Genomic DNA, 25,901 nt, shown 5'->3' with positions numbered 1-25,901 from the left:
TGCTAATGGTAAGGATGTTCTCTTTATAAAAATCAAATCATAATGTTAAAGATAAAAAACTATTAATAAACTACTGAAATGTTTATCAGGTGTTTATACTCAAGGCTTAGACACTTAGACGAAAGGAAAATAATCTCTCCAGCCTGTAAATATCAAGGAATTATATAAAAAGCCTTTTCTTTTCCAAAGCACTTGGAAACAAATCAAGATATTTCCAAGGATTTTGTCTTCTGTTTCTATGGACTTATTTAATGCATTTTCACATGTTAATACTTTCCTCTTTTCCTCATGACAGCTAAATTTCAGATGCTTTCTTAGCATCAGAATATGCCTCCCCTTAGCAGCTTTAAGGATTACAAATCTTTCAAGTCAGCCTCAGACACATTCCATGGCAGGCAGATCCTATATAAATTGCACTGTCCCACACAAAGGAAACAAAAAGAAAATCCTGTCTATGAGAGGAAGTGAGACTTTCTTCTTTCCTTTTAAATGACAACTTTTTCTTACATCTAAAGCTTTAAAAACTCTAAGTAAATAAGAAGAAAACTAAAGGAACCATTGAGCATCCCATCCCACCATCCAGAGACAATCTCTGGTAACAGGCTAGCAGAGTCCTTTTCATGTTCACTTTTTACAAATGAAAGTGTGCTATTCTGCCATTTAAGACGTGCTTTTTTTGACTTAAAAGACTTAAACTATTTCCCACAGAATTATACATTATCCTGCAAGATCCCGTTTAACAACTGCCAAGTATTCCAGGAACAGCCGCACCATGCTGTAGTTAATCAACCGTCACTGCCGGACTCCTGGGAGGCCCTTGGCCACTCCTTCCTGCGGCACGTTCTCCACACCCTCCCACCTGCTCCAGCATCACCCCAGGGCCGCCCCTGACTCTTCCATATTTACTTGGGGACATAAGCCTGAGGTCCCCCACTGCTTGCTCTGCGGGGTCAACACCAACCTGACAGCACGGAGAGGCGGCCAGGATGTCGTAGGTGTACATGGTGCCCAGCTGGTGCCAGCTGCCGTCCCACCGCGACTTACACTTGATGCAGATGATCTTGTGAACACCTTCCAGGCAGTCCACGCATACCGCATACAGGTGCATGAGCCTCCCTGTGCACAGAAGACACAAGGCTGAGAGCGGCTGGCAAAGAAGCCACCTTTGGTCACCAAAGGGGATTAAAACAATTGCTTATTTATCAGTTATAAGCCAACACTTTTTCATCTGAACAAACATAAAAAGCAAAATAGATGATACATATCATATATCCCCAAGTTGTCCTTTTAGAATAATGACTCACCACTACTATTCAACCTAGTTTTGAAAGTTTTGGCCACAGCAATCAGAGCAGAAAAAGAAATAAAAGGAATCCAAATTGGAAAAGAAGAAGTAAAACTCTCACTGTTTGCAGATGACATGATCCTCTACATAGAAAACCCTAAAGACTCCACCAGAAAATTACTAGAGCTAATCAATGAATATAGTAAAGTTGCAGGATATAAAATCAACACACAGAAATCCCTTGCATTCCTACACACTAATAATGAGAAAACAGAAAGAGAAATTAAGGAAACAATTCCATTCACCATTGCAACGAAAAGAATAAAATACTTAGGAATATATCTACCTAAAGAAACTAAAGACCTATATATAGAAAACTATAAAACACTGGTGAAAGAAATCAAAGAGGACACTAATAGATGGAGAAATATACCATGTTCATGGATCAGAAGAATCAATATAGTGAAAATGAGTATACTACCCAAAGCAATCTATAGATTCAATGCAATCCCTATCAAGCTACCAACAGTATTTTTCACAGAGCTAGAACAAATAATTTCACAATTTGTATGGAAATACAAAAATCCTCGAATAGCCAAAGCAATCTTCAGAAAGAAGAATGGAACAGGAGGAATCAACCTGCCTGACTTCAGGCTCTACTACAAAGCCACAGTCATCAAGACAGTATGGTACTGGCACAAAGACAGAAATATAGATCAATGGAACAAAATGGAAAGCCCAGAGATAAATCTATGCACCTATGGACAACTTATCTTTGACAAAGGAGGCAAGAATATACAATGGATTAAAGACAATCTCTTTAACAAGTGGTGCTGGGAAAACTGGTCAACCACTTGTAAAAGAATGAAACTAGAACACTTTCTAACACCATACACAAAAATAAACTTAAAATGGACTAAAAATCTAAATGTAAGACCAGAAACTATAAAACTCCTAGAGGAGAACATAGGCAAAACACTCTCCGACATACATCACAGCAGGATCCTCTATGACCCACCTCCCAGAATATTGGAAATAAAAGCAAAAATAAACAAATGGGACCTAATTAACCTTAACAGCTTCTGCACATCAAAGGAAACATAAGCAAGGTGAAAAGACAGCCTTCAGAATGGGAGAAAATAATAGCAAATGAAGCAACTGACAAACAACTAATCTCAAAAATATACAAGCAACTCCTGTAGCTCAATTCCAGAAAAATAAATGACCCAATCAAAAAATGGGCCAAAGAACTAAATAGACATTTCTCCAAAGAAGACATACAGATGGCTAACAAACACATGAAAAGATGCTCAACATCACTCATTATCAGAGAAATGCAAATCAAAACCACTATGAGGTACCATTTCACGCCAGTCAGAATGGCTGCTATCCAAAGTCTACAAGCAATAAATGCTGGAGAGAGTGTAGAGAAAAGGGAACCCTCTTACACTGTTGGTGGGAATGCAAACTAGTACAGCCACTATGGAGAACAGTGTGAAGATTCCTTAAAAAACTGGAAATAGAACTGCCTTATGACCCAGCAATCCCCCTGCTGGGTATACACACCGAGGAAACCAGAACTGAAAGAGACACGTGTACCCCAATGTTCACTGCAGCACTGTTTATAATAGCCAGGACATGGAAGCAACCTAGATGCCCATCAGCAGACGAATGGATAGGAAAGCTGTGGTACATATACACAATGGAGTATTACTCAGCCATTAAAAAGAATACATTTGAATCAGTTCTAATGAGGTGGATGAAACTGGCTCTATTATACAGAGTGAAGTAAGCCAAAAGGAAAAACACCAATACAGTATACTAACGCATATGTATGGAATTTAGAAAAATAGTAACGATAACCCTGTATGCGAGACAGCAAAAGAAACACAGATGTATAGAACAGTCTTTTGGACTCTGTGGGACAGGGAGAGGGTGAGATGATTTGGGAGAATGGCATTGAAATGTGTATAATATCATATGTGAAATGAATCACCAGTCCAGGTTCAATGCAGGATACAGGATGCTCGGGGCTGGTGCACTTGGATGACCCAGAGGGATAGTATAGGGAGGGAGGTGGGAGGGGGGTTCAGGATGGGGAACACGTGTACACCTGTGGCAGATTCATGTTGATGTATGGCAAAACCAATACAATATTGTAAAGTAATTAGCCTCCAATTAAAATAAATAAATTTAGCCTCCAATTAAAAAAAATAGAATAATGATGGATTACCAACTACTGTCAATGAAACACATACTTTAAGTTCAAGTTTATTACACACTGGCTTCAATTCACTTTTCTGAAAAGTGCTGCCAGGTTTACAATACGTATATCCAAACTCACATGACCAAGCCACAGAGGCTCATAACCAACCTGGGATCATGCAGGGCTTTCTCCTCATATGGAGGCTGAATCGGCAATGCTGGTCTGTGCTCAGGGGCTCTCATCATCCCCTCATAAAAAGCCCAGAGTCTGTCTTGGTATTGATAGCCCAAAATTATGCCACAGCCAAAATTACTATGTTAACTGTTCTTGCCTCCAAAATTGCTCAGCCATCACCACATCCAATTTAGGAACCAGAATTATATCTTACTTGTGTTTTTTTCCAAAAGGAGTTTGATGTCTTGTTATTTACTAGGCTCTTGAAAGTCGCAAGTTCATCCCTCTACTATCTATCGATATCTAATGCTTATAAAGGAAAGACATCACCCTAGTTTACATGGAAGGGTTTAGGTTCAAATCAGGAAGAGTTAGAATGTCCAGCATCAGGCAACAGGTAGCAGCAACAACGTGCTCTCTACGTGGGAATCAGGGTTCCACGGTGCTAAAAACTACCATCAGCAGGACACATACTCCTACATGGTTTCTTTCTCAGAATGTGCTGCCCACTGCCATCTTTTCAGTGTTAAGGGTCAACCTGCTCCTTACCCACTGGAAAGGGATATACAGTACTTATAAGGAAACCTTTCATTTCATTCGCTTACAAGACTCTCCATCTCTGTGAGAACTATGCCCTCCTTGAAGCTGCAATGTCTAGCACAGTATCTGGAACATGGAAAGCACTCCATAATTGTATGTTGCATGAACGGATGGAATATGTTAACAGCCAAAGACATTTTAACCTTGGGGGCCTCTGCCAAAAATGGGATGGGTGATAACAGTTTCTTGCAATACTGCCCACCTCTGCTCTGTAGTGTTCTGAAAATAAAACGATCTCACATGCCATGCCCACTCAGAGTGGCCTAGGGCATTTCAGGATGTCAGTTCAGTATCCAGCTGCCACTGGAAAAGGCTTCATTTCCAATCTCCCTTCTAGACTTACTCACTGCAGTTCTCCAACACTCAAAGACACCCAGGTGGCTGGTTGGAGCAGGGACAGATGGAGAAGTCACATGTTGGTAGCAATAACCACTATGATGAAGTTGACAGTGAACCTCACTGAATGCTTACCCAGGACCTGGCACTGTGCTTGGAGGCTATGTGACTCATTTTACTTAACCCTCATGACAACCCTATAAAGTAGGCATTATTGTTATTCCCACTTCAGATAGGAGGAAGTAAAACTTACTAGAGCTGAAGTAGCTTGCTCAAGTTCAAAAAGATAGTAAGTAACAAAGTCCAGACTTAAATTTCTGTCTGACTCTTAACCTCCACTCTACATCATGGGAATTCCTGGCCTGGACTGAGTCTCTGGATTTGTTTCAATTACTGTTTACACGTTATCCTAAGTACTGAGAATTTAAAATTTCTAAATCTATTCTAGGATTGTGAATTCAAACAAACAGTAGATTTCTGTGGTTCTAAGTGGTAAAGAAGCACCAAAAGAAATTCTTAACTCCATCTGTCTCAGTAAATTAATAAATTATTAAACCTTAATAAATGATCACAACCAAGCAAAAGCATCTTCATCTGGAAAAGTCAGGGAAGAGGCGCTGGAGCTGGGCAAGACAGTGACGGGAACAGGGTCCCAACGCAAGGGCGTGACAATCCACAGAGTCCACCACTGGAAATAATACAATATTTCAGGAGTGTATCACCAACTGCAGCCTGGAATTTTATGGCCTGGAATGGGCCTTTCTATTGGAACTGAAAATGCTTTAAGGAATACATGGTTGAAACTCTAGAATGGAAGAAATGATTGACACTGGCGTGTTATAAAAAAGATTGCACGGACTTCTCTTAGATGTGGCAATAAAAACACAGACACATGCCAAGGCCCCACTTGTGGCACTGACTTGTCGGGTACTGATAAAACACCCAGATCCTCAGATTTTTATTATCAACAATCAAACTGCTCAAGACCTTTGTAGTGCACACCTAATGCATTCATTATCTGTGGATATATATGTACTTCAGGTGTGTACACACACACAGAATTTTCAGGCTATCTAATTTTTACCCTTCTCATCCACTCTCTGATGGGTATCCAAGATCAGTCCTGGGCTCGGTCATATACTCCTGCTTTTCCTTCTCTTTTCTCCCCATTCAAAAACTCTTCCATTCTTTTAGCCACTAACATTATAAATAAGCTTCAGTGTTCATCTTAGATATTTATTTATTATAACACTTGTGAGAGACATCTCCACACAAAAGTCCCAGCATCTCTTCAAACCCAATACACACAAATGCCTCTTCTTCTTTCATCTAAGGCCTGGTCCCTTCCCCAACTTTCTCCACTCCTGTTCATGATAAATACCATTTACTTTGTCTAGACTAAGAGTGAGCCAACAAGGACACATCTTTATCCTCCATAGTCAAGCTGTCTCCAAAGCTGTAATCTTCCCTTTAACATAATCTCTCACAGCTATTCCCACCTTTCAATCTCCACTGTCACCACTCAGCTGGTCGCTTTTCTCCTTGCATCTAGAATGGAGATTTAAGTTACAACTGCAGAGCTTCCACCCCTTGTAAACAGTTTTTTTAAGCCAAGCAACCATTGGCTTAAAAAAAAAAAAATTGCTAAATTCTTCAATTCATCAACGTGGCAAAGCTCTTTGATATGGCTTGAAAGGACATCTGTAATCTGTTCTCCACGTACTTTACTCATTTTCCACTCGAGAACCTCTGTTCCAGGCAAATGGTTCTCTCAATTCTCTGTCTCCTGATCTTTTTATGAACCACCATTCCTTTCCTCACATTACTCCTTATCAACAAACACCTGATGTAGTAGTTAGACCCTGAGTTTATCAAAGTCCAACGCACCTCCTGATATCTGTCTTCACACTGCCTCCTTTGACTATCCAGGTCAAAGTGCCCTTTTTCTCCTTGGAAATGATAAGATGCTGCTTTATGTACATAATAGCCAGGTGATACCAGTTCCACAGGTGAGAATAGGGCCTTAGGCATGGTAAAGTTAGTTACATTTTTATAAATGCATCTTACGTCCTAAGATTATAGATCGATGAGTAGCAAGAACTGATAGTACCCAGTACAAGTATGCAATGCGTAAGTCTGGTTGGTTAGTGAACTGATTAAATGAAAGGAATCTGTCCATCATGAATAGAAAAAGGACAACTCTCCTCTCTTGTACCCTGTACCCTTGTACCCTCATTCATTTTCATAAAGAATACTTCCAGTCATGAAATGATGATGATGTTTCCATCTTCTTTCCTCTATAATTATCCCCACACAGTAGAAAAATCATGTAACAAAATAAAAATTCCATCTTCCATGAAACAATGACATACTTGTAACTGTGAACCAAAATATGAGATCAGAAATAAAATGGAGAAAATAGTAAATGGTGCAGCTCTGAAACTGGACAAAAAGCACAGGGGAGGTTGAGATGAAGAGCTGAAAGAGAAAGAGTAATTTATTACTAAATAACCACACATTCTATACAACTTTCATCAAGAAGCAGAGTCTATTGAATGATCCCCTGAATTTGGGATAGCCTGACAACTTATTTTGAAGAACAGAATGTGACTAAAGTGAGTTACTCAGTCCTAAGCTTAAGTCTCAAGAGAGAAGGGCCATGCAGCCCCACTCTCGCCATCTTTACTGCCATCCTAAAAACAGCATGTGAAAAAGCCCCGGCTAGTCCACTGGCACACAAAAGGATGTATAAACAGGGATAAGCCATTCTAGCCAAGGCTCCCAAGGCCAACCAGTCTGCCAACTGTGAGACATGTAAGATGCCATCCTAACCAACCAACTCATAAAACTGTGAGAAATTATGAATCATCACTGTTTCACACCACTAAGTTTCAGAGTGGTTTGCCCAATAACAAAGGCTAAAAGACACAGAGGAGTAAGTGACATTCCAGAAAACGAGGAAGACCAAATTCAGCTCACTTTCCCTGCTGAGAAAAATAAAATAGAAATAGCATCCATGAAATAAGAACAGGATGCCATTAAAAAGACCTTTAGGAAATTACAAATACAACACAGAACAGAAAACCTTAAACTCAGTAAAAAAACATTGGAATATAAAATCACAGAAATCTTCCAGAGAAAAGAATGATAAAGAGATGAACAGGACCAAAAACATACATAATGAAGCATCTCCTCCACCTCAAAAAAAAAAAAAAAAAAATCAGTCTAAGAGGTCCAACATCTGATTAACTGTTTTAGAGTTAAAAAAAAAAAAAGGAAGAAAATGAAAATGGGAGTAAATCATCAAAGAAATAAATCAAAAGAAAATTTCCCCAAACTGAAGACTCTAGGTTTACAAAATCTTAAAGCTAAGAAAGCATCTTGCACAATAAATGGAAAAAGAGACTCATATCATGATTAAACTTCAGAATACTAGAAAGAGAAAATCTAAAAACCTTTGGAGGATAGGAAGGGAAGATAAAGGAACAGAAGTAAGAATGATATTAGATTTCTCAGTAGCAACAGGGGAAGACAGAAGTCAGTGAAGAAAAGCCTTCAAAATTCCAAAGGGAAAATAATTAAAACTTGGAAGACTATACCCAGCCAACTACCAATCAAGTGTGAAGACAGAATCAAGATACTACCAGACTTTCAACATCTCAAAACATTTATTCCCAAGCCTCCTTTCTCAGAAAGCTCCTAAAGGATGCTTCTCAACAAATAGGAAATTAACCAAGAATAAAAAAGAAAGCATGAGATCAAGGAAGCAGAAGATAAAAAACAGGAAAAGAGATGAAGGAATTTCCTAGGACACCTAAGTAGTACAGCTAGGTAGTATTTAAGTGCACCAGGATAGACAGGAGCAGGAAGGTGAAAGTGTCCACGAAAAAAATTTCTAGAAAAAAATTCATAAAATGTTTGACAGGTATGTGGAAATGTTTTTGAAGGTGGTTTGTAGAGTTGCTGGAGAGTTAGAACTACCAACCAAACCTTCAATAAAGGTTAAGCAATTAACCCCGATAAAAACAAAAGGTGTCCTGGAACATATGACTCTCTATACAGGAAATATATCTATACTTGCTGGCTCAGGATTAAATATTTACATACTCATAATAGCAAAATCACTAAGGAGTCAACTAAGAATTGTGATGTATTCAACGAAGAATTCTGATGCATTATCCTGAGAGAAAGGGGAAGATACAAGAAAGCATAAATCATCATCCACCTTAAAAGTAAATCAATACTTTACTTCCCTGGTGGGTAGCGGTAAAGAATCCTCCTGCCAATACAGGAGACATAGGCTTGATCCCTGGTCCAAGAAGACCCCACATACTGCAGAGCAACTAAACCCGTGAGCCCAACTACTGAGCCTCTGCTCTAGAGTTGGGAGCTGAAACTACTGAGCCCAAATGTTGTAACTACTGAAGCCCTCGCGCCCTGAGCCCAGGCTCCACGTTAAGAGAAGCCACCACAAGAAGCCCGCCCACGGCAACTACAGACTAGCCCCCGCTCACAGCAACTAGGGAAAAGCCTGTGCAGCAACAAAGACCCAACACAGCCAAAAAAATTTTTTTTTAATTTTTAAAGGTAAATCAACAGGTAATACCTAAAATTGGAGAATGAAGTTCGCGGTTTTAAAATTATGATGGTAAAAATCTGAAGTTAGTTAAGATTCGAGAGTGTCTCTGAGAAGTGAGACAGCAGGGGCTGCTAGGAAGAAGTTAAGTGGGGATATATCCTTCTTACTATAGGCTTTCTTAGCACGGTTTTAAAGTTATAAACAGCTTATATGTCATATATCCCATATTTATATAAATTCAATAGTTTTACATGAATTGACAGAGTTCTCTGTCAACTGACCAAGCCTGTCATTCATTTTTCGGTGAAATGTCCCAGTCTCTGTATGTTATCCACAGCACTAATAAGCTCCCCACCTCTTACTCTCGCATGTGTGTGCTTAGTTGCTCAGTCATCTCCAACTTTCTGTGACCCCATGTACTGCAGCCTGCCAGGCTCCTCTGTCTATAGGAATTCTCCAGGCAAGAATACTGGAGTGGGTTGCCATGGCCTCCTCCGGGTGATCATCCCAACCCAGGGATCAAATCCAGGTCTTCAGCATTGCAGGCAGATTCTTTACCTTCTGAGCCAACAAGGAAGCCCAAGAATACTGGAGTGGGTAGCCTATCCCTCCTCCAGGGGATCTTCCCGACCCCAGGAATCAAACCAGGGTCTCCTGCATTGCAGGCAGGTTCTTTACCAGCTGAGCTACCAAGGGAAGCCATCCCTCACTACCAGAATATAATCTGATTTTTCCTGCGATCAAGAAAGTCTCGCCTTTCACAAATTTTAAGGTTAATTCAACTAATCTAAAAACTCACAGTCTCTGACCCCTCCTTTTCCTTCACTGTGTTATGTTTACAAAGACCAAAGAGAATATACTATAGCTTGCTGAGTATATTAACATAGATTTCAAAGGCAACTATTTTATAGCAAGTAAAACATTTTTATGCAATTCCTTCTCTAACTTTCTTCCCAATTACTAAACACTGCACACCTGAATCCTCTCTTCAAATTAGAGCAAGACAAAAACATAAAATTACCCACCAGGACCACTGTATACTTAGTATAGTGTGACATCAGAGTGAAGGATATCACCTCCACCACCTCACTGGGCAGAGCTGAAATATTCAAATGTTAGCTAGCTCCTGTCTAGAACAAAAACACACCAGCAGTTAAAATGAAGCCCGAACACAGCCATCCCTTCTCATTGGCTTTTCACTTCTCACACACAGAAAACCGGCAAGGTGAGTGAACACCTGTACCTTGAAGGTGACAGGGAACATCGTATTCGATCTCATCGTGTCTCGAGGGGCTTAAGAACAGAGTTCCATCCACCAGCGGGAACTGCTCGAACACCGGGAGCACCCGGTGGCACAGGGCGCAGTTCACCACGTTCCTGTGGCTGGCGCTCAGGGCTGCCAGGATGAACTTGCGTAGGTCCTCGCCCTGGCCCATCTGGGCATCGTCCTCCATCCGCACGTGGAAAGTGTTCAGCTTGTGCCGGGGGATGTGAGTCAGGAGCTCGGACAGGTCCAGGCGCCGGAGGAACTGCACGGGCGCATCGAAGTGGCCCCCCCTATGAACCGACAACCCCGCCGGACTGTAGTCAAAGTGGGCGTTTCGGAACACGTGGCCCCCAGCCAGGGCCTTTTTGTGAGGCTCCAGGTGGATGGCGTTCTTGAGGAACTCCCCGAGGTACCTGGAGGAGCGGGGGCCGCTGAAGTGGGCGGGGGAGAGGATGGAGTAGCCGGTGGGCGGGGACTGGCCCGGGGAGCCGCAGGGCGAGCGCGCCCCGTAGACTGCCGCGCCGGCCCCAGCGCCGCCCTTCTCCTGCGAGTTCTGCCGGTCCATGGAGTGCCGGCGGGGCAGGTCGTGGCTCAAGCCTTTCTGGGGCTTGGAGGGCGGCCGGCACTTCTTGGCCTCCTCCACTGCCTCGCCGGGGGGCCTCCCGGTGTTCTTCTCTGACCCCGACTTCTTCTTCTTCTCATCCTGCATCCGCTTTACCTGGTACCAGTCCGTGTCCTTCTTCAGGTGGCCCTGGCCGCAGCGGCAGGAGCAGAAGCGGAAGGCCAGGTCGTAGCCCTTCTTGGTCCACATGTTCTGGCGGCACTGCTTCTCGTTCCAGCTCCGGGCCCGGCCGATGCAGTTGAACTGGACCAGGATGCTGCTCTCCCACTCGTAGAAGCACTGCAAGTGCATCCAGGTGCTGTGCGGGCAGTGCTCGTTGTTGCACACCACCTTCTGGTAGTCGTCTTTCTCCAGGTCCACCGGCCTCCCGAAGCTGCAGATCAGCGGCGTTGCACAAGGGGCTTCTGGGGAGAAGCACAGAAAGAGACAGATTCAGCTGGCGCGCTGTGTGATTCCAGCCGACACCAAGAGCGAGATCAAAGCTCACTCACCATCCCGCCTGAGCCCATTCACGCCAAGGCACAGCACGTTTCTGGTGTGGAGATTCCTACTACTGGAATAACACCAGACCGGGGTAGAAAACGTTCACTGCTTTCTTTTGGTGGGATGTTGTGCCAAGGAAATTTATTCTGTGATATCTGTTATCAGCTGAAAAAACCATTAAGCTTCAAAAAGCCCAAATCCTTCACAGTGCAATTAGCTGTGCATCAGTGCTTGCAACAGTGTAGTATGAGGTCTTCCTGAGACATGAGTGTAATGACAGGCAGTTTCAGGGTTTTTTTTTTAAATGAATCACTCTGCTGAACTAGAAAATACGATGCAGCTAGGGAACCAACAAGAGGGCTTCCCTGGTGGTTCAACCGTAAAGAATCTGCCGGCCAAGCAGGAGATGAGGGTTCCACCCCTAGATCGGGAAGATCCCCTGGAGGAAGACATGGCAACCCACTCCAGTATTCTTGCCTGGAAAATCCCATGGAAGAGGAGCCTGGTGGGCTACAGTTCATGAAGTCGCAAACAGTTGGACACAGCTTAGCAACTAAATAACAAGAACAACTGAACCAACAAGTTCAGATGGTAGCTCCAAAAGGGGTCTCAAACCCTTTCTCATAGGGTTGGGTAATCCTGAATACCATGGAGAAAAGAAAACAGACTTGCCTCATCCCCAGCACTCTAGAATGGTCTGATACCTAATGGCAGGATGTTTGATTAAACTAATTGTTAGTCTACAAAGAATTACACTGCCAGTTCATGAGGGAAAAAAAAAAAAAATTCTCCTTAAGCTATGAGGACAGCAAGCAGGAACACCAAGGTATCTCTACCCATAGGGTGTACAAAAGGCCAAGCAGGTTCCCAGAAGGGAGGTAAAACTTGATAACACAGAGTAGACCCCATTTCTTAAGAAGTAAATAAGATTTATGAACATCTGGAAGCTATGCAATTTCCCTAAACCTTCCCAGCATCCCCGATGCCCACCAATGACAAGTACGACATGCCACCAAACGAAGCAATGCCAATGATGGGGCCCACAAAGCCGATGGCCCTCTATGGTACAATCATCCCCTTCAGTGTGGGATTCCAGGAACTCAGCAAAATGGCCCAAACTGACTAATCCACCTCTGTGATTACCATGGCTTCCCCATATACGTCCTAGGAGTCACAACACTTCATCTTCACTTGTTCAAACCCCAAATGCCCAGTGTAGCAATTGGCAGCATGAACTCTGCAGCCTGACTGCCCGGGTGAGAACTCCAGCAGTACCATCGATGAGCTGTGTGCTCGCAGACAGATAACTACTTCTCTTTGTGTCAGCTTCCTCTGTATAAAATGCAGGTGTCAACTGAATGGACCTTATATGGTTCTTAAAAGGATGAAATATATAGATACACAGATGGTGCTCAGAGCAGAGCCTGGCATGCAGTAAATCACCTCCGCTTCCTCCCATTCTTCAAGGCCCACCTCTAGATAACAGGACTCCCCTCTTCCCTTGCATCCTGATCTCCCCACTCCCAGGAAGGTTCTGATCTGAACCTTATCTGAGTCCACACTGTGGTCTCATCAGGTGATGACTTAGGTGAGGATGCCTATTACACTTATCTGATTTCCTGGCCCCACTGGGCTCAGGTCTTGCACACATCCAGTGTTGCATAAAGGCTCACTAAAAAGACACTGGCACATGAAACCCACACATGATAAGCAGAGCAGAAGGAAGAGAGAAGGCTGTGATCCTAGCATAGAGACTAGGGTAGGGAAGCACACTGAAAAGAAGAGTTGTGTGTACACTGGGCAAATTAGCTGTAGTCACCTAGGCTCCAGGTGACATTTTAAAACACAGTGTTTTAAAATGTTAATTAGTCAATTAAACAAAGTTCAGTGGCTTTTATTGTCAGTCCTGCAGAGGAACAGCTTTGAAGGGAACGGCTCTGAAATGTACTGGCAAAAACCTAAATGATATTAACCCAGGACTAAGGAAATTAAATTTAAGAATGACCCAGGAGTACCTCTGCATTCACAATATCCAAAACTTTAAATTTTAAATGTTGAGATTGACTTGATGTTTCTTTTAAAAGTATTTTTCACATTAAAGAAAGGTAGACTAAAAGGGGAAAAATTATTCTTACATCTTTTTTTTAAGTTCCAAATGCATATCATTCAACCAATCCTGAGCACTTCCTACATATCACGTCTTTGGACTTGGAAAGATTGGCAAGCCATGGTAAGAGCTCTAAAGACGTTCGTGCCTGGACCACATGCACAGAGGAGGGAACACAGTTCCACGTCCCTGTCCCTCTAACACCATCTGTCTTCATCACAGCCATTCCCACCTGTTTCTCCAGGTGGGACTCCACAACAAAGTGTCTCCACTCCAACCTGCCAGCTCGGCTGGTTCACATGGCAGCCACTTTGATGTGGCCTTATGGTTAGATCTCAAAAATATATATAAAGCCAAGTGTATGCACGCTAAGACACTTCAGTCATGTCCAAGTCTCTGCAACTCTATGGACTGCAGCCCACTAGGCTCCTCTGTCCATGGGATTCTCTGGGCAAGAATACTGGAGTGGGGTTGCCATTTCCTTCTCCAGGGATCTTCCCGACCCAGGGATCGAACCCAGGTATCCTGTGTCTCTTGCATTGGCAGGCAGGTTCTTTACCACTAGTGCCACCTGGAAAGAGCTAAATATAGCATTAACATGCATGCCTGCGTGCAAAGATATAAAGCCAGGGCTTGTTTAACACCAAACATACGCAATAGACACCTCGCCCTGTTACATACCTCCAGCCATATAGGGCGAGGCTCTGGGGAACAGGGTGAGGAATAGGGGAACCTTGGGAAAGGGCCTCTGACAAAGCTTTTATATCTACACAGCCTTCTTTTTCCTCCCCCCTTTTCATTTTCTTACACAGGCTTCTAGTGAAGCCATGGAGGGCTTGCCTTTCTGCTCAAAGACACGATTTCCTTCAGGATTTGTTTGGAAAGGCAGCTGGGAAGAATGAAGGGCATGTGAGCGCCAGTTCCACCACTGACCAGTTGTTTGACTTGGAGTAGTTTCCTCATCTATAAAGTAAGGATACAAATGCTTGCGCTCACTCACCTCAAATACAGGTGGAAGCGCTTCGTGACTGTAAAGTTCCATAAAAACTCTTCTAAATTTAGTGCTCCCCCACTAAATGCAAGCTGCTCTAAGGCATTGAGAAAGTAAGTCAATAAATGAATAATGTCATGCCTTTGTTTCAGTTTCCTAAGTTTTGCAATTTACTGAAACATATAGCAAACGTTCTTTTAACTGTAAAAACAGCACTAGTGGCATTCAAACATCACACCTATAACAAAACTTGCCATATTATAGAACGTATTTGATTATTTCCTGAAACCTACTTCTAAATTTAGAAAATTCTTAGCTATTAAGAATAGTAGTCCCACAAAGGTATAAATGAGGGTAAGTGAGGAGAAGGGAACGCTCGCTTCAGTGAGGGCCTCTGTTACGCACAACCCTCGGGACTTTAGTCTGAGCTGTGCTGCCTAACAAGCAAAATGAGAAAAGGTTCCTTCATATGAAGACAGTATGGTTTTAAAAAACGTATAGGAACTCTCCAGTACATGTTTTTACGGCCTCACCATCAAATATCTCACACTCAGTTTCTATTTCTCCCTGCCCAAGTGAAAATAATCAGGGCTCACCTCATTCTGCTCCCTGATAGCTCAGTTGGTAAAGAATCCACTTGCAATGCAGGAGACCCCAGTTCGATTCCTGGGTCAGGTAGATCCCCTGGAGAAGGGATAGGCTACCCACTCCAGTATTCTTGGGCTTCCCTTGTGGCTCAGCTGGTAAAGAATCAGCCTGCAACCAATGCAGGAGACCTGGGTTCAAAGATCCCCTGGAGAAGGGAAAGGCTACCCACTCCAGTATTCCGGCCTGGAGTCAGACACGACTGAGAGACTTTCACTTCTACTTTCACCTCATTCTGGGCAAAAATCTCAAGTCGTTTCCAGTCTGGACAATAAGATAAGGAGGCTGACATCACTTGGGCAACATCTATCCCTCTCCATCTCATCCTGTATCCTTCCTCCCACCTCAGGCCTTGGTGTCCCCCTCCCAAACCCACCCCCAGAACCTAAAGAAAGGGAAGGATCTGACAGCGGCCATTTATACTGGCTGCCCAACCAACCCAAAGCTCTTGATGATAAACTCGTTCGCGCTGACAGGAACCCCCAAACCAGACACTGCTGTTTTCAGCTTCCTAACTGTGAAATTAACTGTTCTCACAGGTCTTAAAATAATTTCAAGCATCACAGGCAGGTGGGGAGTTTGGCGGGGTAGACAGGCTTCTGAAGTCATGTGAGGCTTTCTAGACAAAGCCTAAGGTAGGGACTCGGTCACATTCATCCTTGCAAACCCACTACGGTGAAAACTGTGTCATGTGTCTAATCAATGTCTCGTGGAAGGCAACTAGGGCCCAGTCAGATATAGGAGTCTGCAGTGACGGAGTGCTGTTGGAGGGAGGGTGGGGGAAGCTGGCCCCCAGGGAGCTCAGCCCCTGTCTAGCAGTCTCCACAGGCCTTCGAGACTCAGCCAGGAGCCTCTCTCGGGCAGCACCTGGCCCTCACACTTACTTCCTCAAACTTACCACGATCTATTCTACCCTCCTTCAGCATCCAGGTACCAAATGCAAACTTTAAGGTTTCTGAACAACTGTCTTATGATACAGCTCTGTTCCATACAGTAATTCCTCTTAGGGGGAGCACACCCCTTGTCTGAAGAGCAAGTTCCCCTGGGGGGACGACTGTTCTGACCTGAGGCTGCTCATCTATCTCCAAGCTTCCTGAGGGGCCGGAGCATGGTGATTGAGGATACAGACTCTGGAGCCCGCCAACCAGCCTGGACTGACTTGTAGCTCTAAACTTAGCAGTTTTAAGACCTCTGACTAGTCACTTCAACCTCCCTGGGCTTCTTTCTTCTCACCTGTAAAATGGCAGCAACAAGAGTGAGCACCTACCTCAAAGGGTTGCCGTGAATATCAAAGGAGTTATTAAGGCAGTTTGAATGGTGCCCAGCCCATAATGAGCACCATTTAAATATACACAATTATTATTAAAAGCCCTATCACTTTATATTACTTGATGTAGAAACAAAAGGACTGCATTTAGAGCAAAGCTACAACCAGGAAGTGACCATCCTCCTTTCTCCATCTGTAAGTAAGTACAAAAAATACGTGCTTTCCCCCCACAAACAAAGCAGGGCAGCATGCATAAAATAAGTCACTAAATATGTACTGACAAGTTTTAAAGAAGCAGAAGGAAAATTCTGTTCTCCTAGCCCCTTAAAGATCTTCTACTCAGTGTCAGCCAAGTACCTTGCTATATGTAGTTTTCAACCTAAAAGATCTTTTCCAAGCCTGGGTAACAGGGATTCACAAAAAGCATGGCTGCCTTTGATTCATGAGATGTGTTCCTAAAGAACTTACATAATTCAAGACTGATTACCTCACAGTCTGCGGGCGGAGTATGGGGAATGCATCCTCGGAATGCATAAATCTGCAGCTCAGCCGCTGTGCTGTGTTTTTGCTTTACTGCTGCTTTTTAATAGCAGAATTATCTCTAATATTTCTCAGTTGTACCTCATAAATTGACAGCATGGCATAGCATAGTGTTTTATCCTATTTCTGTTCCAAAGTTACAGATTTTCAGGATGTTTTCCAGCACGAGTATTATTAGCACAACTTGGATACTCTGAATGCTGTAATAAAGGCTTGAGTTATAAGCTAATTTGAAAATAATAACACAAATGTCACTTAAATCCATGAAGGATATCTGTAAGCAACAAGAGTTCACATAATATTGCCAAGGGTTAGAAGGTATTTCTCTTAAAAAGAAAAGAATGTGACATTGGGTAACAAAGCATTTTTACAATTCAGTTGACCTGCTGGCTTTGAAAATATGAGATAGCCTGATGCATAATTTGGGGGAATGTGCCTGCCGAAATTTTGCACATAACGGGAAACTTTTATTATCATTTACGTGTCTTTAGTTGAAATTTGCATAATCAATTTGCATACAATGGGATCACGTGATACTAGGAAATAAATTAGCAGACTGCCTTTTCTCCTACCTGGAGATTTAGATCTTGAGGGCACTGAATCTCAGAGAACTACACAGCACCCTGGCATTTCATGTACTGCATGCACTCACTCTGAAGACTAGTCCATGAGCTCTCAGAACCAAACCACAATATCACAGGATGCAGACAGAACTCCAGGTTAAGTACATGTGTATGTGCACATGTGTCTGAATGTGTGCACATATATAACAACAGAAAGACTGCCCAGATATTAAACCATCCCACTGCTGAGACTCCAGAAAAGACTTCATGTTATCCTCCAGTACTATAATGCAATTTTAAAGCATTTCCTTGCTTCCCTGAAACACTAAAGAACCTGATTCTGATTATCCCTGTCAATGGCCTTCCCTTTGCATGCACGAATATTCCAAATACAGCCATAATCAAAACTCCAAAATATTTTTATATGTGATTGCCATTTACCACCTAAGTTATAAGTACAGTGTCCCAAAAATGTTGGCTTACTTCTCTCTCGGTGCATCCAGAATGGTGCCTGAAGACCAAAGGCCACAGTGGAGTTGGGCCCTCCCCTTGCCTCTGGATTCCCGAAGACCTCGGCTGAAAAGACAAATGGCTTCACCTCCCCCCAGTCTGTCCAAAGGGTAAAACATTCAGCTGTGTGACCAACTGGCAACAGGGGTCATCTGCAGACAAGGCACCTGTCAGAAAATACGCCCACAACTCACTGCTGTTCAATACCGTCCAAACATTCTACTGAGAGAAACAATATTTATGAAAGATGTCATAGATGATGTCCACGCTCTTCTAGATCTGAGCTCCAGTGGGGTGGTCTAGCCTGCAGTGTTTTATTAAACCAGTACAGGGATTCTTGTTATGAAGTATAAATGCCTTTTAGATGCATCGTGCCCTCTCTGGGTCATTCAGGTCTCCACTCCAGCCCTGTTCACGAACTTATTCATATGCCAGGGCCCTGGAGGCATCTGAGTATGTCAGCCTTGCAACAGGTAAAAGCTATCTCTTAGTAAAGCCAGGTGTCACAGGGCTGGTTACCTGGACCACACTGTTTTATTCCCTGGACAGGCTGCTTTTAATGGTGCATACGCATGCATGCTCAGTTGCTCAGTCGTGTCCGACTCTTTGTGACCCCATGGACTGTAGCTCGCCAGGCTCCTCTGTCCATGGGATTCTCCAGGCAAGAATACTGCAGTGGGTTGCCATGCCTTCCTCCAAGGGATCTTCCTGACCCAGGGATTCGAACCTGTGTCTCTTACAGTATGAAGGTATTACATGCATTGGCAGGTGAATTCTCTACCACTAGTGCCAGCTGGGAAGCCCCTTAATGATGTGAGCAGGCCTAACAAATTTGTTTTATTTATGAAAGGATATTGTCATGGACATTGCGCAGTATAACATTTTGTAAGTCACTGGTTTTGTTTTGCTTTGTTTTTCTATCCGATGGACCCTGGAGTGCAGACCTCTGCTTCTGTTTGCCTTTTCCCTCCCTGTACTAGAAATCTGAAAGCCACATTTGTGACCCACCTCTTGCAATGCCCCAAGATATCCATTATTTTTCCTAACAGTATCATCCCTATTACTAATATTCTCACTTATTTATTATTTCTTATAGTATTACATGTATTTTTGAAAGCCAGTTTATTTGTAGGAGGAGGAGGCTATGAATGATCAAAACAAAAATCCATTCCCCACCTTTTGCCATAAATTTCAAACCAGCTTTGCCTAATTTATATCAAACTGTGGACTTTGGGGTGGGGGGCAGATGCTCTCCTCCCTCCTCGTTTTTCCAAAGTCGGCCAGAAAAGGATGCAAACTGAGAGGAGAGGCCAGTGCTGACCCACAGAGCCCAGGAGCCCCACAAACTCAACCCCTTCAGGAAGGGCTGTCCTCTCTACCTGCCCACGCCCCACCCCTGAGGAGCGGCTGGGGCATAAGCACTGAGTCCTGGAGCCGCTGTGCTCACCAGCTCCACACTCTCACTCCTTCCCCTGGGCTCAGCCCCTTCAGCTTCCCACTCTGCTGTTCATACCCAGCCATCCACCTGTTCCCAACCAGCCTGGTGTCTCTCAGACACATCCCAGGCTGACTCCTGCTGCTCAGAGCTCTGCCAGCCAATCCAGCCCCTCCGGCCTCCTTGTCCTGCCTGGACCAGGTAGGTGCCTCCTCTGTCACCTGCTCCCAGCCTCACCGGTGAAGTTGAGACATGGTGAAGTGGGCTCTGGCGCCTGTCAACTCCACCCTACCTCGTCTTCTTCCGGGAAGAGGAGATCCTGTGTGCAGGGCTCTAACCCACAAAGCCTAGACTCTGTCATCCCCTGTGAGCCCAGTCTTGTCTCCACTCAGCTCTCCCCAACAGCAGCCTCTTTACTTCCCCTTCTTCCCACTCTTCCCTCACCTAGCAAACCCAGGAATTCATTTCTGACAAATAGGCAAAGGACAGTCCCATGTTCACTGCAGAGATTAGCTCTAAGGGGAGAGGCAGACAGAAGAGCAATGAATAGCGAAATGGCAAGTGTTACAGATGTGGCCACACAATCTGAACCTGCTGCGAGGTTACATCGCCACCGACAGCTACAAGGGTCCAACCAACTTCACCTTCTAAAGGATGAACGTGTTAGTTGCTCAGTTGTGTCTGGCTCTTTGCGACCCTATGGAGAGGGTAGCCGTTCCCTTCTCCAAGGGATACTCCCCACCCAGGGATCAAACCCGGGTCTCCTGCATTGCAGGCAGGTTCTTTACCATCTGAGCCCCTACAGGATGACAAGTGAAAAAAAATACCAATGTAAAACCTAACAGCAAGAATAGCAGATTACTATAGCCATCGAGCCTTTATTAATGGCATTAGCAATTATAATGACAACTTGTTTAAATAATAAAAGTCATGTCCATTGGTATACTAATTATAGATATATGTATTCACATGTAAGAATATAAGAAAAAAAAAGTTTATAACACGCCAACTGAAATAACGCACACAGTCATACATAGGTGTACATGAGTGTATCTCTGAATAACCAGATATCACCCTAACAGTGTAATTTCATACACATGCATGTTTACACGCATACACACCTACTCTAGATACAATATTACTTCCACAGTGAACAACAAAAGACCCTCACTTTTGCTAACCAAGTTCTTCAACAGTTAAATTTTAGCCTCAAGATCCACTGTAAACCCCAGACTTTTTGGCAATTACAATTGCCAGTAAACAACTATTAGCTTTATAGGTTGCTCCTTCTCGTGTCACTCTTTGAATATTGCCAGCCTAGCATTCGCCTCGGCAGGGATCTGTCAACAGCTTTTGGAATTCTGACCACATTCTCCAAGATATTAATCTTCCCTTGCCTTCCTGCCTGGCATCAATGCAAATTCAGTGAGCATCTTCTCCTTGCAGTGACATGGGGTTTTGAGGCTTGCAGGTCCAGTAGGTTTGCTTCATCTTTTTTTACAGACACTGGAGCAGAAAAGAATGATGAAGAATATAGAAAAATATACACAAGTAAGTATCTGAAACCAGGATATACTGATAACACTCTGTGCACTGATGTGATGTCTTCAGCAGTTCCACTTTCCTTCTCTGCTCCTGGGATGAATCAGAGAATGTCAATACAGTACATAACAACCCTGAATTTCTGCCATCCTCAAGACTGATCGCGAACACAGTAAAGGTTTATTAATCATCTGAAAATATTATGGATTTGAGGCCAGATTTGTTTTCCAGATTTTTTTTTTAATAAGCATGTCCAGATATGAAGATGTAACAACAGTTTATTAGGTCTGACACACTAAAGTTTTGGAATCTTTACTATAAATAAGTCAAATACTGGATAACATGAGCACTTGATTACAGGTCTCTAGAGATCTGGACATTTGCAAAACAGTACAATAGTTATATTCTCAAAGTGCTGTAAAAACTCAAACTATACAAGCAAACTTTACACAGGAAATATTTCAAACTAATCTGGTCTCTGAATGAGGCAGTTTTCTTAGCAGATTTATTATATTTAATTAATTAAATAAAGAGCTTTCAAATTTTCCAGAATACTAACAAACACTCATTTGGGAAAATGTATGGCTTCTATTAATAGTTATCATTTAATAAAGACCCTGTTCTAAGGGACAAAATAAACACACCAGGGTTTGTCTCAGGGTTAAACACTTAATACAAAAGAAAAACACACAAAGTCTCTGAAAATCAGCTAATTACAAGTCAATTCAATAACACTTCTGAACACCTGTTGTGTGCCCAGTGCAGAGCTTCATATAGGGGTTGAAAATGATGAATAAATTTGTTAGCCACACTTTCCTGTGACTTTGAGTATTTTATATTTTTTTTGTTGAAAACTAGACACTTTTAATAACAGTGCCAACTCTGAAAATCAGCATGGTAACTCTAAAAATCAGATTTTCCCTCCTTCCAGTATGCTGCTGCTGTTGTTACTGCTGTTTGCTTGTTTAGTGACTAATTCTGTAAGGTCTCTATTTTTCCATCACATGTAGCCACCAAAGTTTCTACTCAGTTAGTTTGGTGGTCAGCTAATAACTGGACAGAGACTTCCTTAAATGCCCTGAACAGTAAGTGTCCCACCCTTTGCCAAGGGGCTGTGTGTGTGTTGGGTAAACCTTCAATGCTTCAACAATTTACAACCTTATTGGCCTTTACTTTTGGCTTTTTTGGAGTCTCCAGATCAGCCAGAAGCAACAATGAGGGGCTCTTCAAGTCTTCCCTGGGCATGCTCTGAGCCCTGCCCACATGCACGGTCTTCTAGAGCAGCGGTCCCCAACTTCTTTGGCACCAGGGATGGGTTTCATGGAAGACAAATTTTCCATAGACCAGGGGTTGGGGGGATGGTTTTGGGATGGTTCAAGTACATTATTTCTATTATTACTGCATCAACTCCACCTCAGATCATCAGGCATTGGATCCTGGAGGCTGGGACCCCTGCTCTAGGGCACCAGGAATGTATCAGAGCTTCTCAAAACCCTTTATGGGCTTCCCACTTTCAAGACATTCTTCTTAAGTGTTTTGACCCATTTTTTGTTTGCTCTGGCTGCTGGCTAGTATCATAATTACAATGACAAACAACTGCTGCTGAGTGTGTTCAGCAGACATCGTAAGAGGGCTTCTAACACTGGGTAACCTCTGAGCCAGGTCAAATAAAGACCAGCCCTGTGAATGAGGTTTTACCAGGCAGCTTCCGGACACGTCAAACGGAGGTAGTTCTCTGGGACTAGAGTTTTGGAGGAAGCTTCAAATCTGTTCTTCCCCCTCCAGTGACTACTAGGCTGCTTGTTTTAAAGCTACTATGAATATTACAGGGCTTCCCTCGGGGCTGAGCTGGTAAAGAACCCACCAGCAATGTAGGAGCCCTGGGTTCGATCCCTGGGTTGGGAAGATCCTCTGGAGAAGTGAACAGCTACCCACTCCAGTATTCTGGCCTGGAGAATTCCATGGACTGTACAGTCTATGGGGTCGCAAAGAGTCAGACACTACTTTCACAATGCATACTACTATATATAAAATAGATAAATAACAAGGCCCTACTGTACAGCACAGGAAATTATATTCAATATAACAACCAAAGGAAAAGAATCTGAAAAGTATACGTATACATATATATATATGCATGCATAAAACTAAATCACTTTGCTGTACACCAGAAACTAACACAACACTGTAAATCAACCCTACTTCAAACACACACACACACACACATATATATATATAAATTTTTTTTAAAAAACCAAGCTACCATGGAGCCAGGGAGAGGGAATGGGAATAGACAAGTTAAGAGAAAACAAAATTCATTGTTCCTACTATGACTCAGTCATTTCCCTTGAATAAAAACTCCGAGGATTAAAGCAAGTCTTTTGTTAATTTCTAGAATTCTGAAAAGTTGATTTTGATCATTTTTTCCCGTGTTCACATTGTTTTTAAGGAGAGGCAGATATCCAGGGGTCCTTCTATCATTCCGGAAGTAGTTCTTAATATAAATTTAAGTTTAAAGACATATTTTGTTATAGAAAAATGACAAGATGATAAAAATAGAAAAAAAATGTAAAATTTCTGACCATGATCTTTTAAATGACTATGGCTATCAAGTTACTATGATTTTGGATTCTGTTTAAATACATCAAAATGACAAGATTTACAGTAAACTGAAGACTGTACCTCTGCATTTAAACTTAAATTAAAAAAAAAAAAACAGGGTGAAACAGTATTAAGTAAAAGGGACTTTGCTTTCTCAAATTCCTTTAGGGGATACACAAGCAAAAAAAGTATTTTTCAAGTATTTTGTCAACTTGTTTTAATTAGTATAGGAGCTATAGTAAAGCTCACTTAAGTATATCTCTCTTAAAAAAGTTTTATCAACACCCTCAAATCAGCCTTTTGAAAATTACAGTGATGACGTCACACATGCATTCAGGAATCTCAGAAACTCCCAGCCCAAAGCCCCACGTCCCTCAGCTACACTCAAAGAGCACCACAACTAGGTCCAGGACTGGATCCCCACCTGGTCACCCACGAGGCCCATGGGCCACGCCTCTGCTTCGGTCACCAGCCCTCCCTGTGGGGCAGTACCGAGCACAGATCAGAGGAGAAGGAGACTGGTGCCCACACCACACCTCAGACTCACCAGGGGGTTAAAAATCATTTCTTGACTAACTGGTGAGTATTTTCTCAAGTGAAAACTAAAAAAGTTTTTAAGTAAATTTTCTCAACTATCTCGAGACCCTTCTCTACTAAAACTTTTTAAAAGATACTAAGTCCTGTAACGAAGGGAAACTAATACTTTCAAAGTATTTTGTCAACTTGTTTTAATTAGTATGGGAGCTATAGTAAAGCTCACTTAAGCATATCTGTCTTAACCTCTGATTCAGTTTATCCTCTCTGATGTTATTTTAGTGTGTGAGACTGTTCCAAAGAGGGTAGCAAGTTGAGTACATGGAGATTAAATTCAGTTAAACATGTTTTCATGCTTTGAATAGGATTTAAACACAAGACTTTTACTCAAACAAACCACTCTACCCAAATAAACATGGAAGCCTCATATTTCCCCCACCAGCCAAAACAACAACAACAACGTGCTCTTCACCTATATTTAACAACTTGGGTTTTTAACGCTGTCTCCATAGATTCAGTTTATTCTCCTAGACTCACTCTTTCTTAGGTTCAGTTAAAATGCATAAGCCTACCTAGTCTGAAGTTAAAACTAAATAGAAAGCTACAGACTTCTATTTTACCCATTTTAAAATTTCCATTCTGGCTCAAAAACCCTGATACCAGTAAGAAATCTGTGTCAATAATGACTTTAAAGTAGAAAACTCACAGTTTTGTTATCTACCGGAGATCATGTCAAGACCTAAAAGGACAAAGACCCCAAATACGACTGCTTTAGGCTGAATATCAGGATGAAGATAATGGCTTCCTAATTTTCCCTGAAAGCTTCTTAAAAATACCAAAATTTCACACAATACAAAATAAGACAATCCCTTGGTTCAGATTCTACAAACACGTCCTAAGCCCACAAGAGGATCCTTTACTGCTCTGCCCAAGGTCATTCAGCTAGCAAGGTCTTCCATATCCACTCATACTGCACAGAGATCAATAAAGAGCACAGAGCCAGCTTATAAGGAGAGGCAGTGACCAATAACTATGTGTAACAAGATTTAGTAAGCAGTTCTAGAATTTGAAATAGTGTCTCATTAAAAATTATCGAACTACTTACTATGATCTGGTTACACAAGTTTATTCAGAGTGGCCAATGCCCACATCAATCCAGAATTATTTAAAAACTAGGTCTACAGAAAGTCAAGTTAAAGAAACAAGTGCTTAAACCAAATTACAATATAAAGATTTCCTGACCCCAATCTTTACACTCCTTAAAAACAAAGAAAGAGAGTGAGGTAAATCTACTCGAGCTAACAGAAGTGCTAATCTGGGAAAAAAAAAAAAAAAGGCTTACTTGTCAACGAGAATAAAGCAACTTTTCTTGGAAAGAACATAAAGATTTGGCATGGTATCAGTAGACACTATGGAATGGGGCAGCAGAAAGAGCACTGGCGCTGAGAAGCAGAATCTCAACCTGATTTGCCTGAACCCTGCTTGGGTCAACATGCCAACAATCCCCAAGAAGATTTTCAGGCTACTATTGTCATTAAATCAATAAATCCCCAGCACAACATGGCTAAATTCATTTCCCTACTGTATCCACACTCCAAGCTAAATCAAATCCTT

General features: G+C 42.5%; 1 protein-coding gene across 1 annotated transcript in view; it reads right to left on the bottom strand.

Moving 5' to 3' along the window:
* HECA (hdc homolog, cell cycle regulator) overlaps window positions 1-25,901 on the bottom strand; it is a 45,119-nt gene that overhangs the window by 5,228 nt on the left and 13,990 nt on the right. The window contains exons 2-3 of the mRNA XM_070796263.1: window positions 10,424-11,473; window positions 962-1,116 (exon numbers count right to left, since the gene is read on the bottom strand). Of these exons, the coding sequence (XP_070652364.1) occupies window positions 962-1,116; window positions 10,424-11,473 (1,205 nt within the window). The remainder of the gene's footprint in view (window positions 1-961; window positions 1,117-10,423; window positions 11,474-25,901) is intronic.

This window comes from Bos indicus, chromosome 9, assembly GCF_029378745.1.
Source record: "Bos indicus isolate NIAB-ARS_2022 breed Sahiwal x Tharparkar chromosome 9, NIAB-ARS_B.indTharparkar_mat_pri_1.0, whole genome shotgun sequence".
NCBI lineage: Eukaryota > Metazoa > Chordata > Mammalia > Artiodactyla > Bovidae > Bos > Bos indicus.
Note: the sequence above shows the minus strand (reverse complement) of the source record. Positions and strands in the feature narration are given on the sequence as shown.